The sequence below is a fragment of the Rhinolophus ferrumequinum genome, chromosome 15 (genome assembly GCF_004115265.2).
Source record: "Rhinolophus ferrumequinum isolate MPI-CBG mRhiFer1 chromosome 15, mRhiFer1_v1.p, whole genome shotgun sequence".
NCBI classification, from domain to species: Eukaryota; Metazoa; Chordata; class Mammalia; order Chiroptera; family Rhinolophidae; genus Rhinolophus; species Rhinolophus ferrumequinum.
Window position 1 is genome coordinate 41,079,966 of NC_046298.1, and position 16,769 is coordinate 41,096,734.

Consider the following 16,769-nt stretch of genomic DNA (forward strand, 5'->3'; position numbering starts at 1 on the left):
AAATTGCTATTCTCTTTTACACTTATTATTTGTGAAATACGATAAAAAAATAAAAACTAAAAGGAAATGTTAAAAATGAAACAAAAAACATCTCATATAAATGGTATTAAATGTCTGCTGTCATTCTTTATACTTGCCAAGGAAGAGAAAAAATGGTCCACTTGCTGAGAAATGACATTGTATGTTGAGGGACAGAAAAAAAAATCCAACTCACCTGGAACTTGGTCATTTTCTCCTTTTCCTAGGGAAAGGCAGGGACCTGAGAAGGCAGAACAAGGTAATAAGAAAGAAGCTATGAGAGAAAGGGAATATCTTTGTGCAAACTGGAAAAAGTTGTCCCTTCCCCCATGCAGACATCTTAGCAGGTAAGAGTGTGGGCTGGGTTCCAGCTACCACTAGGCTATGCAAGAAGGATGCCCACGTGCATGGGCCAGCCTCCACGCTGTACCCAGCAATCCTCCCACTCCTCGTGGCTCCTAAGGTGTTCATTTGCATCCTGGGAAAGGAGAGGCAGTGAATGTGCTGGTTAAAAGTGGACTCTGGTGACACTTTGCTTCAAAACCTGACATTGCTACGTATTTCCTATACATTTGCTATATATTGGCACTGCTATTATATATGTTTAACCATGGTGACGTTAATTAACCCCTCTAGGCTTCATTTCCGTGATCCACTATTAGGATAATAGTACCAACATTGTAAGATTGTTGCTAGGATTATATGAGTAGTGGAAAACTGCTGTAGCTACAGGAATGTCTTCTATTATATTGTATCTTGCAAATGCTTCTTACAAGACATCTCGGTGGGGTGGCGGGGACTCTTGCTACTTACTTATAATTTGTGCCTGGGTCATGACATGTTTAGACATTGAGACCACTCTTCTGAAAGGTTTAATGATTGGTGAATATTCTTCCTGAAGCCAGAGGAGTCTCAAATGGTACATCCCTCTTCCCACATGGACGTAATAATGAAAGGTTAAAGAAGCCCGTGATGCTACTGTATTTCTCATCTGTGTCAAGCCCTGGCTAGCACACTACCTTTGACAGGATTTGGAGACCAGGAGTTCAATTTCTTAGGTTCTTCCTCAAGGTTGTTCACTGTTCTCAACATTTACCATTATTTATTTACTGTTCCCAAGCAACTTCAAAGTCACCTGTGGAAGAGAAAGAACTCAAGAAAGGGCTAATCCTGGGCTATGCATGAGGCAGAGTCTTTTAGCACCATGGTAGGGAGGTTTTCTGCTTCTCCAGTAGCGTACCCACCCCTTCCCACGTCCCTGCACACAAGGCCACCACTGTGGAGTCCGCAGAATGTATCATAACCACGGAGAACAAGTAGTAACTTGGCTGCATAATTAAAAGTGAGTTTTCTTTCACTTACCCAACATTAATGGAACACCTCTAAAAGGGATTAAAAAAATATGGTGAATGTTTACAATTTTTTAATGTATTACAGAAAAACACATATTGCCATTAATCCTCCTCGCTTCAAACACACTTATCCCATCGCTCTTGCCACTTTCTGAAGCAGTTCCGGAAGTCCTCTTTCGTGAGTGTCTCTAGTTGCACTGTCGTGGCCGCCTCAATGTCCTGAATCATTCTGACTTTGGGGAAGAGCCAGAAGTCACATGGTGCCAGATATGGTGAATAAGGTGGAGGAGGGCACACCGTAATGTTTTTATTTGACAGAAATTGCTGTACCAGAAGCGATGTGTGACATAGAGCCTTTCTGTTGTGATCAAAACATATGGTGAATGCTGCTGCCGAGTGCCATCCAATGGAAAGGCAGGGATCTTCAATATGGGAAGTGGCATGTTGAACCTTAGTAACAGTGTGTGTGTGACAAGTTTCAACTTGTTTGATACAGTCAGTCAGATGCGAGCTATGATTGAGAAAAGATGTGTTGTAAAGTGTGCCGTAAACCACCCTCCATCATAACGCCCCGTGTCACACATCGCTTCTGGTAAGACAATTTCAATCAAATAAAAATATTATGATGTGTCCTCATCCACCTTATTCACCAGATCTGGCACCGAGCGACTTCTGGCTCTTCCCCAAAGTCAAAACGATTCAGGTCATTGAGGCAGCCACAACAGCGCAACTAAAGACACTCATGAAAGAGGACTTCCAGAACTGCTTCAGAAAGTGACAAGAACGATGGGATAAGTGTTTTCAAAGTGAGGGGGAGTATTTTGAGGAGGATTAATGGCCAGGTATCTTTTATTGTAATACATATTTTTTAATTAAACATTCACTGTATTGTTTGATTACACCTCATACTTCCCAGATCTCTGTCTGCTCAGAGCCCCGTGTGGGAGGTCAATTAGGGAATCAGCAATTATACTAAACACTAATTGAAGCCAGAGTAGAGTGTAAGCAGGGTCTTTTGGGAGAACATGGAAGGGAGCCCCCAAATAAGGGAGGCAGCTGGATGGGCTCAGTGGAGAAAATGAGGCCTGCTCTTAGCTCTGGAGGTTGACAGAGCTGTACTGGCCACTCCGAGCTAATCAGGGTGCTCCAACAGAATGACAGTCAGAGGGAACCTGGGGCAAATAAGAAACAGAAAGGTGGTGAGAAGTCATGTGCCAAATCCCATAATTTAGAGGAACTGCCCCATTTAATCCTCACAACAACCTGAGAGGTCGGGACAAATTTTATAGCTGAGAATATTCAAGCATCGAGATTGTAAGTGTTTGTTCATGATTATCCATTTAGTCCAGAGCAGCCAAGGTTATTCGCCCAGAGTCCGGGTTCTTCATTACTAGGACAGTGGCTTTCCATCTGCTCGCTCCCTGGTATCATTGGGGGGTTTAAAAAAAATAATGCTATGATTGGATAAAGAAGATGTGGTACATCTATACAATGGAATACTATTCCACCATGAAAAAGATGAATACTGTTATTTGCAGTAACATGGCTGGATCTTGAGATTATTGCAATAAGTGAAATAAGAAAGATGGAAAAGGACAGGAACCATATGATTTCACTCACACATAGGATATAAAACAGAAAGCAACAAATGAACAAACAAAACAAACTCACAGATGCACACACAACAGAAGGTGGTACCAGACGGTGGGAGGAGGATGAAGAGGGTAAAGGGGGTCAAATACAAGGTGGCAGAAGAAGCCAGACTTCGTGTGGTGAGCACACAGTGGAGTATACAGATGTCGTATTATAAAGCTGTACACCTGAAATTTATAGAATATTATTAACAAATGTTACCCCAATAAACTAAAACAATAGTAATACCAACACCCAGGCCCCAGTCCAGGGTCTATAAATGAGGATCAGTGGAGGAAGAGTTTTTATGGAAACTCTCCCAGATGACTATAGCGTACAGAGAAGGTCGCAAACCACAGACTGTAAGATGAATAGAGGCAGTTTGCAAAGCTGAGTCCATGCGATTAATCACTAGGCCATTCAGCCTCTCAGTGAGTAAAGGAAATGACTGGAGAACATACAAGCCAGGAGCAGAGCAGGGCCTGGGGCTCAGGCCTTCTTGGGCAGCCATGCACGTTTTCTTGCAAAAACATGTGCATGGCTGCCCAATGCCTTGAGGATTGATGTATTTAGGCCCTTAGACGTATTTAGGTCCCACTGCTCCCCGCTACATGGTGGCACTGTGAGCTGTGGATCTTTGTAGACTCAGCATGAAGACAGGTTTCCAGTTTAAACCTGCCTGATCAGCTTTATCAAGCAATAGGGGTCGCTAATCATCCAAGGGATTTTGAGAATTCAGAATATAAGGCAATTCATATTAAACAGGCATTTAAAACAGTGGTCATCCTACAGAGTGTTGTTTCTTCATATGTTTGATAAAGTCTGACTACGTTCCTTTCTTGGTCAAAAACATGTGCACGGCTGCCCAATGCCTTGAGGATAAAATCTAGATTCTTAGCAAGCCATACATAGAGGAATCTTCCTGTCTGTTTGCTCATTTTCTTCCCCCCAAACCCTCTCTTCCCTGTAATCTCCAGCTGTGTAAGTCACTTGATCTCACCAAGAAGTTTGCATGTGCTGGTTCTCTATCCTCCTTCCCTATTCACCGAGATCAGGGGTTAGCAAACTTTTTCTTAAAGGGACAGAGTAAATATTTTAAGCTTCGCCTGCCACAGACTGCCTCTGTTGAATATTGTTCTTTTATTTTTCTTTCTACAACCCTTTAAATGTAAAAACCATTCTTGGCTGGGGAGGAAGAGGGGATTTACAAAAACAAGCCATAGGCAGTAGTCTGCTTACCTGCATCCCAGATCCTCTTAGCTTTTAACACTTGGCTTATAAAACAAACAAAAAGCCACTCAGTTTATACGTGCCCTGCTCCAGGATACCTCTTAACAGGTTTTGCTGCAGTCTCATTAACTCCTAAAACCCACGTTGCCAGTCTAATGAAAGCAAAGTGTTTTGGCCAAGAGCCCAGGCTACAGAATCGGGCTGCCAAGCTTCAATCCTGATTCTGCCACTTACTGGCAGGGTAAACTTACGCAAGTTAATTAACCTTTTGATACCTCTGTGTCCTCATCTGTAAACTGGAGATGAAAGTGGGGTTATTGTGAGGAATAGATGAGTTAACGCATCAAAGGATTGGAAAGTCAGTGTGGTGCGTAATGAGCACCCAATAAAGGTTAACTATTATTAGTATAATAGTTGTCATCATTAAATAAATATGCCACACAGTAGCCCGGTTTTGTTTCTAAGTATATTTAGTTTAGGTAGTAACTAGCAAAAGGTGTATACCATCCTTTGAGTATTCTGAAAAAGCTGGTGGCTTCAGCATCATCAAAACTGATTGGAGTAAAGGACAGGGAATATTTATATTGTTTATTTCTCCCACCTGCATTTCCGGAAAATCTGAATACAATCTCACTGAACTGAAGGTCCCTATTCCCTGCTGCCTGTGGGAAAACACCACCAACCACAAACAGGTACTGAATATCTCTTCTCTGCCTATTCCTATACGTGGCGATAAGCACAGGAAAACTTGACATGACCCCTAATGCATAGACACCTCCAACTGAGTGGGAGAGACAGATCAGCAACAAGGAGGAGAAACACCAGTGAACTCAGAGACAGATCAAAAGAAATGATCAAACCTGAAGCTCATGAAAATAATATGCATTCTGTTGGTTTTTGACGGCATGTTCCAGAACTGTCAGTGAGGGGGAGTGGGTTAATTGTATCGTTCAGGTCTTTTTTTCAGGCTGTCTGTTCTGATTCCTAAGAGTGTTGAAATCTCCATATACTGTATAATTGTGGATTTCTGTATTTCTCCTTCCAGTTCAGGTTTTCTTCGTGTCGTTTGAAGGTCTGTTGTTTCCGAAATACACACTTAGGATTGTTACGTCGACTTGGTAAACTGACCCTTGGTGTGGCGATCCTCAGGCCTGGTAATAGCCGCTGGTCTGAAGTTTACTTTGTCTGGTATTAATATAGCCAGTCCAGCTTTCTTTTGATTGGTGTTTGCATGGTACATTTTTTTATTCTTTTAATTTATCTATATCCTTACCGAAAGTGGGGTTCTTTTAGATAGCATATACTCGGTTCTTATTCTTTATCCAATCTTATAATCTCTTATGATTGATGTATTTAGGCCCTTAGAGTTTCATGTAATTTTTAATATGGTTGGATTTTAGTGTAACATTTTATTATTTTTTTTTCCTGTTTTTCCTCCCTGGTTTTCCTTCCTCTCTCACCCCTTTTTTTGCCTTCTTTTGGGTCATTTGAATTTTTTTATTTTTTATTTTTTTAGTATTTTAATTTATCCATTAGCTTCATTTTAATTTATCTATTAGCTTTTGGCTACATCTCCTGGTTTTTTTTTTTCCCTTCTAGGGTTGCAATATACATATCTAACCTTTCACAGTGTACTTAGTGATATTGTTTTACCACTTCCAGTAAAACGCAGAAAAGAAGCCTTACCATAAAGTTTCCTTAACCACCTCCTTTATGCATTAGTTGTACATATTATTCTATATACAATACTTTAGCCAAAAAAGTTATAATTTTTACTTTAAACAGTTTAAAATATGTTTACTTTAAATATTTTTACTAGGAGAAAAAAGGATATTTATATTTACCAAAAACCTTACTATTTCTGTTGCTCTTTCATTTCTGAAGTTCCTGGTTTCCATTTGGTACGATTTCTATTCAGCCTAAAGAACTTCCTTTAGAACTCCTTTATAGCACAGGAATGACATTTTTCCTTCTTCATTCCTGAAGGAAATTTTCACTAGATATATAATTTTGAATTCATAATTCCTTTAAGCACCTTAAAGATGTTGTTCCAATGTTTTCTGGCCTCCATGGTTTCCAATGAGAAATCTGCTGATTTCTGAATCATGTTCTACAACATACAATGTATCATTTTCTTCAGGTATATTCAAGAATTTTTATGTTTAGTTTTCAGAAATTCGATTATGATGTATCCAGAAGTGATTTTCTTTGAGCTTATTGTTTTTGGTATTCACCAAGCTTCTTGAATTTGTAAATGTATGTCTCCCACCAAATTTGGGGAGTTTTCAGCTAGTACTTCCACACAAATATTCCTCTCCTCCTGAGACTCCAATGACATGAATGCTACACTGTTGTCACACCACAGCCTAGCAGACTGCCCCCTCTCCCCCCCCCCATGTCTTTTCTTAAGGAAAGAATATTCTGTGAGACTGTGCATCTCTGGGACTGTATATTTCTCTCTGTTTAGTCTCCAAAAGAGGGTTTGCGGCCAATGACGAGTAAGATTCCCCACGGGGGGGCGGGGGGAGAGAGGGGGACAACTCAAGCCAGGCGGAACCCCATGGAGACCCCCATGAGCTGTCTTAAAAAGATCTGGGAAGGGGCCTTGTCTCCCCTTCCCCCTGCCTGGGAAAAGCGGCTGCTGGCTCTGACTTTTCCCTCTCACCTAATTGAGAAAAAAGTCTTGAGAGTGGTAAGATTAAGCTCTCTGCTCAGCTCTGTGAAACAATTTCAACGTACGATATATGTCCCTTAAAAGAGTTGTATACCTCACCTCAAGGACTTTTTGTTTCGGCTGTTTGAAGAGCAACATAATTGGATTGGGTTGTTTCTATAACGTGATAAGTGAGTCTCACAGACCGTGCCAGAAAAACACTGCTACTCCCTTGTATACTTATCAATAAAAACCTCCAGCCGGCTTTATTCTGGGCTCCAATTTTTCATGATTGTGAGACCCCTGGCCTTCTGAGATTTAACTGCATTAAGTCTCTGTATGTTTCTTTCTTAAAACTTAACCCAAAGCCGCCCCTTCTCGTACCCTTACTGCCCGTGTTGTGCTGGACGCAACACTAGACTTCTGAAATTGTCCCACAAATTCCTAAGGGTCTGCTCATTTTTTCATTGTGTTTTTCTCTCTTGCGCAGATTGCAGTAGTTATACATCTGTCTTCAGGTTCACTGATTCCTTCCTTTGTCACCTCCAGTCTGTTATTGAGCCCATCAAATAAATTCATTTCAGATATTACATTTTCATAAAACATTAATTTTATAAGAATTTCAAATCCTATAAAGTGTTTTCTCTAACAACAATAGAAGTACACGAGAAATAAACAAAAAGGTATCTGGACAATCTCCAAACATTTAGAAATTAAACAGCAACCAATGGACCAAAGTTACAAAAAAAATTATAGCATATTCTGAATGGAATCAAAACGAAGATGTAACATATCAAAATGTATATGATGCAGGTAAAGCAGATATTATGGAGAAATGTACTCAGTGATACATACATTAGCAAAGGAGGGTCTTAAGTCAATTATCTAAGGTAAGAACAAGGAAAGAAAGGGCAAATAAATTAAACCTAAAGTAAACAGATAGAAAGGAAATAAGAAACATAAGACAGAAATCAATAAATCCAAAATAAATATAAAACATAAATCAGTGCAGTTGAAAACACGAAGACACTACACAAAATCAGAGGCTGGCAAAATACGGCCATTACAGGCCCACTGCTTGTTTTGGTATAGGCTGCGAGCTAACACTGGTTTTTACCATTCTTAATAATGGACTAACACTAATTTTTTTTAATGGTGAGAAAATTTTTTTTTAAAGATTAATACTTTATGACACATGAAAGTTATGTGAAATTCAAATTTCAGCGTCCATGGAGTTTTACTGGCACATCACCTTGCTCATTTGCTTATGTATTGCCTATGGTTGCTTACCTACACAGCAACAGAGTTGTGTAGTTGCAACACAGACCGTATGTGCCACTTTCATTTCTTTGTACTGCGGCTCAGCACAATACGAGTCACAGTGACCAGTCATAACTCAATAGCAATTCAAGTACCACAAGTATTGCTGCACCAAAACACTTTAATTTTTTTATTACGAGTTACATAGTCATCATGTCAAAACAAGAAGGGAAACAGACTTTAAATGTCACACTTGTAAGGCACATTGGAATTGAAATATTTGTAACTGAATTAGATGGCAAAGTCTTTTGCTTGGTATGCGGTGACAACATAGCTATGCTAAAAGAATACAATATGTGTCAACATTAGCAGACTATCCACTTGTCACAAACATCCTCAATTCACAGTAAAGCAATGGTCAGAAAAATTAGAAAAATTGAAAGGAAATGTCTCATTAGAGCAGAATGTCTTAACAAAACTAAATGATGAAAATGAGGTTGGAACCAAAGTAAGTTTTGAATATCCAGATAGTCAGCTTCTATCTCTGACCCAAGCAAACAATTTACCAATGATGAGTTAATTAAATCATGCTTGATTATAGCAGCCAAAGAAAGGTGTCCACAGAAAATAAACTGTTTAAGATTATTAGATTTTGGGCAAGAACAGCTACTCAAAGAGTTGAACACAATGAGAACAACGTTATAGTCAATTAAAATATAAGGGAAATGATTCTGATCATTTCTGAAGTTTTATTCGGCTCTTGATAATTCAGCATGTCACTGATATAGCTCAGTAGTTGTTAAGGAATCAATGCCAAGTTTAAAGTGACTAATTAACCTCTAGCAGTAGTCTTCAGGGAACAACTACAGGCGAAAGTATTGTCAAAGCAGCTGAAAAGATACTAATTCAGTATCATCTGAAGTGCAATCTGCTAGGATGTGTTCAAACTGATTACAAATTTATAAAGCTTGAAAAAATGTGTTTAAAGCCTAGGGTTGGTTATTCGTTGTATTATTCATCAGCAGACAAACTGCAGAAAATATGTGAATATGTCATGTGCTATTGAACCGGTAGTCTCAACAGTGTGCTTCATTTCCTCTTGGGGGCTTAACCATCACCCGTTTCATGAATTTTGTCAGACACAGAAGCTGAATATCCTGACTTGCCTTACCACACAACAGTTCAATGGCGGAGCAGCAGTAAAGTTTTATTGTGATTTTTTCAAATTAATTAATTAATTTTTTTTTTTTAAGGAGGGCGCAGCTCACAGTGGCCCATGTGGGGATTGAACTGACAGCCTTGGTGTTATTAGCACCACCCTCTAACCAACTGTGCTAACCGGCTGCCCCCTGTGGTTTTTTTGTTTTTGTTTTTTAATCTCACGGTTTCTGAACGAGAAAAACTACCCTTGCCCACTATTATCGAATACTGAATGACTCTGGAAATTTGTTTTAGCTGCAGACTCCATGTTTCTTAATGAATTTAACCTAAAAGTAGTAGGCAAAACAGCACTTATACTGCAGTAACGTCATTTCAAAGACAACCAATTTTCTTACATCACAAGTAATGCCAAAAAAAGAGTCAAAAAAACAAACAAACAAACAAATAATGCTAGGCTACTTTATAAATGTCCAATGCTGACAACAGTTAAAATAAGATCTCCATTCCCACACACTTTGTAGTGTGACGCAATTGTCAAAACTTGTAGAATTGTACACCAAAACACAGCCTACTGCATGGAGGTTAAGCAATAAATGTTTGAAAATCAATGAGGCTGCTTACTAGGCACCTGCCAAACCTTAAAGTGTGTAATAATCACCTAAGGTCCCTGTGAAAATAAAGATCCTTGGTCCTACCCCCTTAAAATTCTAAAAAAAAATTGGTTCGGGACAGGAACCAAAGATCTGCCTTTATAGAGAGCTCCCAGGTGATAAGGCAGCCAGAGAAAAACAATGCATCACCTAGAGGGATACAATGACTTCTCACCAGAAACCATGGGGGCCAGGAGAAAGGGATACAATACTTTTAAAGTAGTGAAAGAAAGGAAGTGTCAGTCAGAATTATATACTCTGGATGTAGTTTAGAAAAATATTCAGGAATGAAAGTGAAATAAAGATATTCTAAGGCAAGCTAAGAGAATTCATAGTGAGCAGACTTGCTCTAAAAGAATTGGCACAGGAATTTCTTCAGAGGAAAAGAAAGGAAGAAATTTGGATCATCAAGAAGGAAGGAAGAGCAACAGAATGGTAACTATCTCAGAAAGTAATAATAGATTATTCTTCTCCTGAGTTCTTTAAAATATGGTTTAATGTTGGAAACAAAAATTATAACATTGATGGGGGTTTCAAAGTATATAATGCACTATATGACAACTAGAGCATAAAGGTAATGCATTATTTTTCTCTGGCTACTTTTAAGTTTCATTCTTTGTGGTTTTCAGCAATTTGATTATGACATGTCTGGGCTTGGACTGCTCTGCATTTATCCTTTTTGGGATTTGCTCAACTTCCTTTTCTTTTTTCGTCTTTTAAAATAATTTTTTAATTAAATTTATTGGCTTGATATTGGTTAGTAAAATTATATAGGTTTCAAGTGTACATATCTATAAAACATCATCTATATTTGGCATCGTGTGTTCACCTTCTTAAAACAAACATGTAATACACTTAAGCTACTAGAAAAAAGAAGCAAAATAAACCCAAAGCAAGCAAAAGAAAGGAAATAATAAACGTAAAAATAGAAACAAACAAAATTTAAAATGGATATGTAATAGCTAAAAATCAATAAGACCAAAAGCAGTTTTTATAATTAAAAACTCTAGCAAGAATGGCTAAGAATAAAAGAGAGATGACAAAAATTACCAATATCAGGAATGAAAGAACAGACATCACTGTAGACCTGGCAGACATTAAAAGAATAAGGGAATACTAAGAACAACTCTACACGCATAAATTTGAAAACTTAGATGAAATGGATCAATTCCTTGAAAATTACAAACTACCAAAATATACCAAGATTAAATAGGTAACATGAATTGTTCTGAAATTGAATTTGCAGTTTAAAACCTTCCCAACATATAATCTCCAAGCCAAATGATTTCACTGGTTAATTCTACCAAACATTTAACAAAGAAATAACATTAATTCTACACAATCTTTTTCTGAAAATAAAAGAAACTGGAACACTTCCCAAATCATTTTATAAGGCTAAAATTACTGATACTAGACCAAAACAGTAAAAAACCCTACAGACCAATAACCCTTATGAACACGACTGCAAAAATCCTCAACAAAACTCCAGCAAACCAAATCTAACAATTTAGAAAAAAAATAGTACACCGCTTACAAGTGAGATTTATCATGGGAATGAAAGTCTGCTTTAATGTTTGCAAATTCTTTCTGTCTGGTCTGGGAAATGACCAAATATCCTTCAACAGGAAAATGGATAAACTATGGTATATCCATAAATATAATATTAACCAGCAATAAAAAACAAATGAAGTATTGATACAACAGCTTAGATGAATGTCAAAGGCATTAAGCTGAAAGAACCCAGCCTCACAAGGTTGTATTTGGTATGAGTCCATCTGTATAACATTCTCAGAAAGATAAAACTATAGGGTTACAACAGTTGCTGGTGGTTATAGGTGCAGTGAGGGGTGATTGTAAAGGGAAAATAGGGAGTTTTTAGGGGTGATGGAACTGTTCTGTTATCTGATGAAAGTGCTGATTATACAAATCTATACCTATTTTAAAATTAATACCCCTAAAAAGAAAATAAGGAGTCAATTTTACTATATGATACTTGTTTTGAAGAAACCGGTTTCCTCATCTGTAAAATGAAGGTAATAACAGGTTTTTTTTTTGAGAAATAAGTTAATATCTATTAACCATTGGAAACACTGCCTCAGTCATCAGACACAATCTATTACTGTTAGCTGTTATCATTTCTACCCGTGTGGTTATTAGGAAATTTGTTTTAGATTATCAGAAAAATTGCTCAACTTTTCAATACTCTGGAATAGGTGGATTCTATAGTTCACCAATATAATGGGAGATTAAGGAATATCTCTATGGGTTATTTCTATTCCATTTTGCCACCTAATTCCAATTTCAGGAATTCTACACTGTAAGCCCTTGCTGCTGGTTGGCTCTTGAGTACCTGCTTTAACTACAAACTCTTGCCAACCTTGTACTGCGTGATGACACACAGAGGAAAATATGATGTGGTCCAAGCAACAGAAGAACTTTCAGTGTTTAGAAAGAGATAAGAAACAAAGAGCTCCAAGACATAGGTAAGTCAAACTGTATAGGAGAAAACAAAATCCATCACCATTCCTCTCCAAAGTGCAAAAACCTTGTGTCTCAGCTTTCTCAAGTAAGTACCATTCTCTAAGCTGTGAAGAATGAACACCTTAGAGTAACGGCTAACATCTTGGTCTTGGATATAAACAATGTATGATAATCCATTTTTGGCAATTATGACAATAAATCAATCACTGTCATACTGACTCAATGTTAAGGATTTGCTTTAAAATAATGAAACAGAAATTTGGAGGGCGGGGTTAATACAAGACTGACAGATGGTAACAAGGGTTGAATTTGGGTGATGGTTCCACAGTAGTTCATTATTTTATTCTTATTACATTTGGCTATGTTTATAAATTTCCATAGGAAAAAGTTAAGGGGAAAATAAAACTTTTGATACCTATTTTGTAGAACTTAAGTAAAAATCCCAACATAAACCTATGGAACAGGAAAATATTAAAATATTACTATTACCTCTGTATCCTGTGGTTATGGGTGATTAAATCTTTTTCTTTGTATATTTTCTTAGTTCTTTACAATATGCACCCAGTACTTTTATAATCAAAATTGGAACTATAAATACTATTTCAAATAAAATACAATTAAATTGCAGATGACTAAAAAAATCTTATCAAAAACCCAGAGCGCACTGACATAGTTTTCACGGCCCTCTACAAAAATCCAAAACATGCCTTTGCAACCTGACACTAAACACGTTAAGAACTAAGGCAACAGACTGAAACTACATAAATTCAAACCCCAGCTCAGCCTCTTACTAGCTATATGACCTAGGATAAACAACTTACGCTCTGTCTCAGTTTCCTCATCTTTAACATGGGAATAACAATACACCTGACCCCCACAGGGCTCTTGTGAGGATTAAATATTTTAATTCATATAAAACTCCTAGAATAACATTTAGCATTCAATGTTTAAACATTGTCGTTATTACTCATGCCCAAGGACTCCCCCATCCCTTTCTGCATTTATTCAACAAATATCAGGGCATCTGCGTAGAAGAATTTGCCGATGAGTGAAGGAAACTGCTTATCCCCTTAGACGATAAGATATAAGAGGAAGAAAATGCTAAGTCCTCCTCAGGTGAGGCTTTGCTGCTAGGAGCCAAAGGGTCATTCCCTGTTCCTTGCAGCCTTTTTCAAGTAGTCAAGGCTGGGAAGGAAAGGAGGCTGAGAGAAATCCGAACTTCATCAGAACTCCCGCACAAACTACAGTGGACATTCCAGACAAAAGTCACGAGTGACTCTCCAGAAATTAAAACTAAAAACATTATTAGCAATCCACGTAGAGCTCCGTCTCCCTCCAGGATTAGAGAAGGGCCAGGGACTGCAGCAAGAGTTCTGACCTTATCCCGCGTTCACAGAAGCTTTCAGGGAACTGAGCGCTTCTCTGGAAATTACCGAGTACGGGTAACAAGAGACGTACTCTGCACCACAAGCCAGGCTCCGTCTTCGACTTCTACATTTTCATTTAACTCTCAAAATACCTCTATTAGGTAGGCACTAACACCAACTTAAAGAGGAAACAGAAGCAGAGACTGGAAGATACTCGCCGAACATTATGTTACATTGCTAAGGAAGCGGCAGCGCGGGCTGGTGGTCGGGGAAAGGGCTGGGAAAGTACAGAACCCAGGAGACCCTCACTCCCCGGGCTGTACGAGCGGCCGGGCCCTAAGCCGGGGACGCACCCACCGCCCGCACAGCCGCAGGCTCATTCAAAGAGAACACAAGCCCCGCCCTTCGCCGCAGGCGGACTCCTTCCCGGAGGTCAAAGGCCACGCGCTACCGGCGCACAGCAGAGCGAAGGAAGGTCAGTGCGGACGCGGGGAGGGGGCCCCGGGGAGGGGAGGGCTCACCTTTCCGAGAGGAATGCAGGCCGCGGCTTCGAGTACCTGGGGCGGAAGTGACTCTGCCTACAGAGACCTCCTGGACTACGCTTCCCAGAAATCCCGACGGGAGCAGGGACACAGCCTAAGACGCCTGTAACGGAAGTTATCCCACTAGTGTCCCCGGACTACACGTACCAGCATTCCGAGGCCACCTGATCGCCTTCCTAGGGCGGAAGTGGCAGCTGCTACACGGAGAGTGTGGATGATATTTCCCCGCGTGCGGGTCCGGAACGAATTCCATAACCCCGCCTTCCTGGAGCCGAAATGCTACCAAACATAGAGAGCGCTATTGTATATTTGTACTATATTCTCTCCAGCCAACCATGTATGAGAGGCGGCTTTTCGGGAGTGTAATTCTCTCACCCTGTGGATTTTCGGGACAACTTCCGAATTTCCTGCGGTGCAGCCCTTTCCGCATGGCTACCCTTTCTTTCTCTTTTGGGTAATTTGGATAGTCGTATTCTCTGTAGGAATAGTCAGTTTGAATTCTATACTGTTAGGAGAGATTGGCCCCCCTCTCCCTTTTTAAGTTTTTTTTTTCTTTCAAACCTGACCAAAACAAAGCAAAAAAAAAAAAAAAAGGTAGGGAGATAAGATGCAACAAGATTAGCAAATTTTGACAGGTTAAAGGTTGGTGATGGTTCTATGGGGATACATTATCCTATTAACGTGTTTCCCCGAAAATAAGACCTAGCTGGATAATCGGCTCTAATGCGTCTTTTGGAGCAAAAGTAATGACCCAGTCTTATTTTAAAATAATACTGGGTCTTATATTAATTTTTGCTCCAAGAGATGCATTAGAGCTGAATGTCCGGCTACGTCTTATTTTGGGGGAAACATGGTAGTGCATTTGGCCATTGTAAATACCCAAAGGAAAAAGAGACCTATGACACCTTTTTTGTAAATGTAGGTAAATAAACAAGAAATCTACTGAAAAGAAAAACTTTAAAATGTTATCTGTACATCTTGGGAATATGAATTCAAAATTTTCTTTATGCTTTAGTCAAAGTAACTGTTACTTGAAATAAAATACAATTAAATAGTTGAAGATGCCTAAAAAGCTTATTAAAAACACAAAACTCATTAATATAGCTTTCATATTCTGTTGTAATCCTTTCCAAATCCGACAACAGATTGAGAAATGAGGTGGGCAACTGAGAATAGCTTGGTTCAATTCCCAGCTCAGTTTAACTAGCTGGATAATCTCAGCTCCCTAACTTCTGTCCTGTCTCAATTTCCTCCTCTTTTAAATGAATAAAGAGCCCACCTCATTAGGCTGTTGTGTGAATTAAATGTGCTGATTTGTATAAAGCCCTTAAAATAGTACTACTTGGCACTAAATGTTTAACTATCACTATTAATCATGCCCAAATATTCCTCCCACCCACTCCTATATTTATTCAAAAAAAACATTTGAACATGTAGCACAATGTGATAATTATTAAAATCTCTTTTCCTCTGATAAGAGCGATGACACAGCTGTAAGTCCTATTCAGGCGAAGTTCTGATGTTAGCAGCCATTCCCTCCTCCTTCCCGCAGCCCTCATCCAGAAGTCAGCTGCTGGGAAAGGAAAGGAGGCTGTGAGAACTCAACTGTGTCTCCCTTCAGCATGAATCACAGAGGACATCCTCATACACTACCCTCCTCAGGTGAGGCTTTGCTGCCAGGAGCCGAAGGGTCATTCCCTCCTCCTTGCAGATACACCCAGTCACGCACACCCATACCCAACTTCTTAAAGAGAAGGATGGAGGAAGAGAGAGAGAGAAAAAATAGAAGAGATAGCAGGAGCGCAGAAGGAAATCAAGAATAGCCTGGATTCCTCCAGGTATTAGACAAAAGGGCCAGAACACTGCAAGTGGAATTGATTCATTCCTGGGCTAATACAAGCTGTGAAGTAACTGGGGGCTTCTCGAGAAATTAAAATAAGTTAATTAAAAGAAAACCATCTTGCCCTATCTCACATCCCCTCGTAAGTGGCAGAGCTATCGAATCAGTCCGGGAGTAGGAACAAAAAGCACAGAACACAGGAGACTCTCAACCCGTGGAACAATTAAGCCCAACCCCAGCCTCTGCCGTTGGCTACAGATTCTTTTCCAGAAGGCCAAGGACGTGTTACAGCTGGCCCCACGCCGAACGAATTAGCATTGCTGCTCCGTGCCTGTCTCATCTTCCCCAGAGCAATGACTGACTGCTACGACCTCACCTCCCTGGAGCGGAAGTGACTCTACCAACAGTTCTTGGATTACACTCCCAGAGTTCCCCAGGAGATATTTGTCACAGCCACACCCCCTTGCAGCGGAAGTTCGCGGAGTACAGAGCTCTTCGACTACACTTCCCAGAACCCTCACGAAGAACTGACAACGTCATTGCCTTCCTAGGGCGGAAATTCAGCTACTGCCCTTAGAATTTG

General features: G+C 39.5%; 1 protein-coding gene across 1 annotated transcript in view; it reads right to left on the bottom strand.

Annotated features, from left to right (window-relative positions):
- ZNF112 (zinc finger protein 112) overlaps positions 1-14,416 on the bottom strand; it is a 32,303-nt gene extending 17,887 nt beyond the window's left edge. Inside the window, exons 1-2 of the mRNA XM_033129437.1 lie at positions 14,326-14,416; positions 215-259 (exon numbers count right to left, since the gene is read on the bottom strand). Of these exons, the coding sequence (XP_032985328.1) occupies positions 215-229 (15 nt within the window). The 5' untranslated portion in view covers positions 230-259; positions 14,326-14,416. The remainder of the gene's footprint in view (positions 1-214; positions 260-14,325) is intronic.
- Between the last annotated feature and the right edge of the window lie 2,353 nt (positions 14,417-16,769).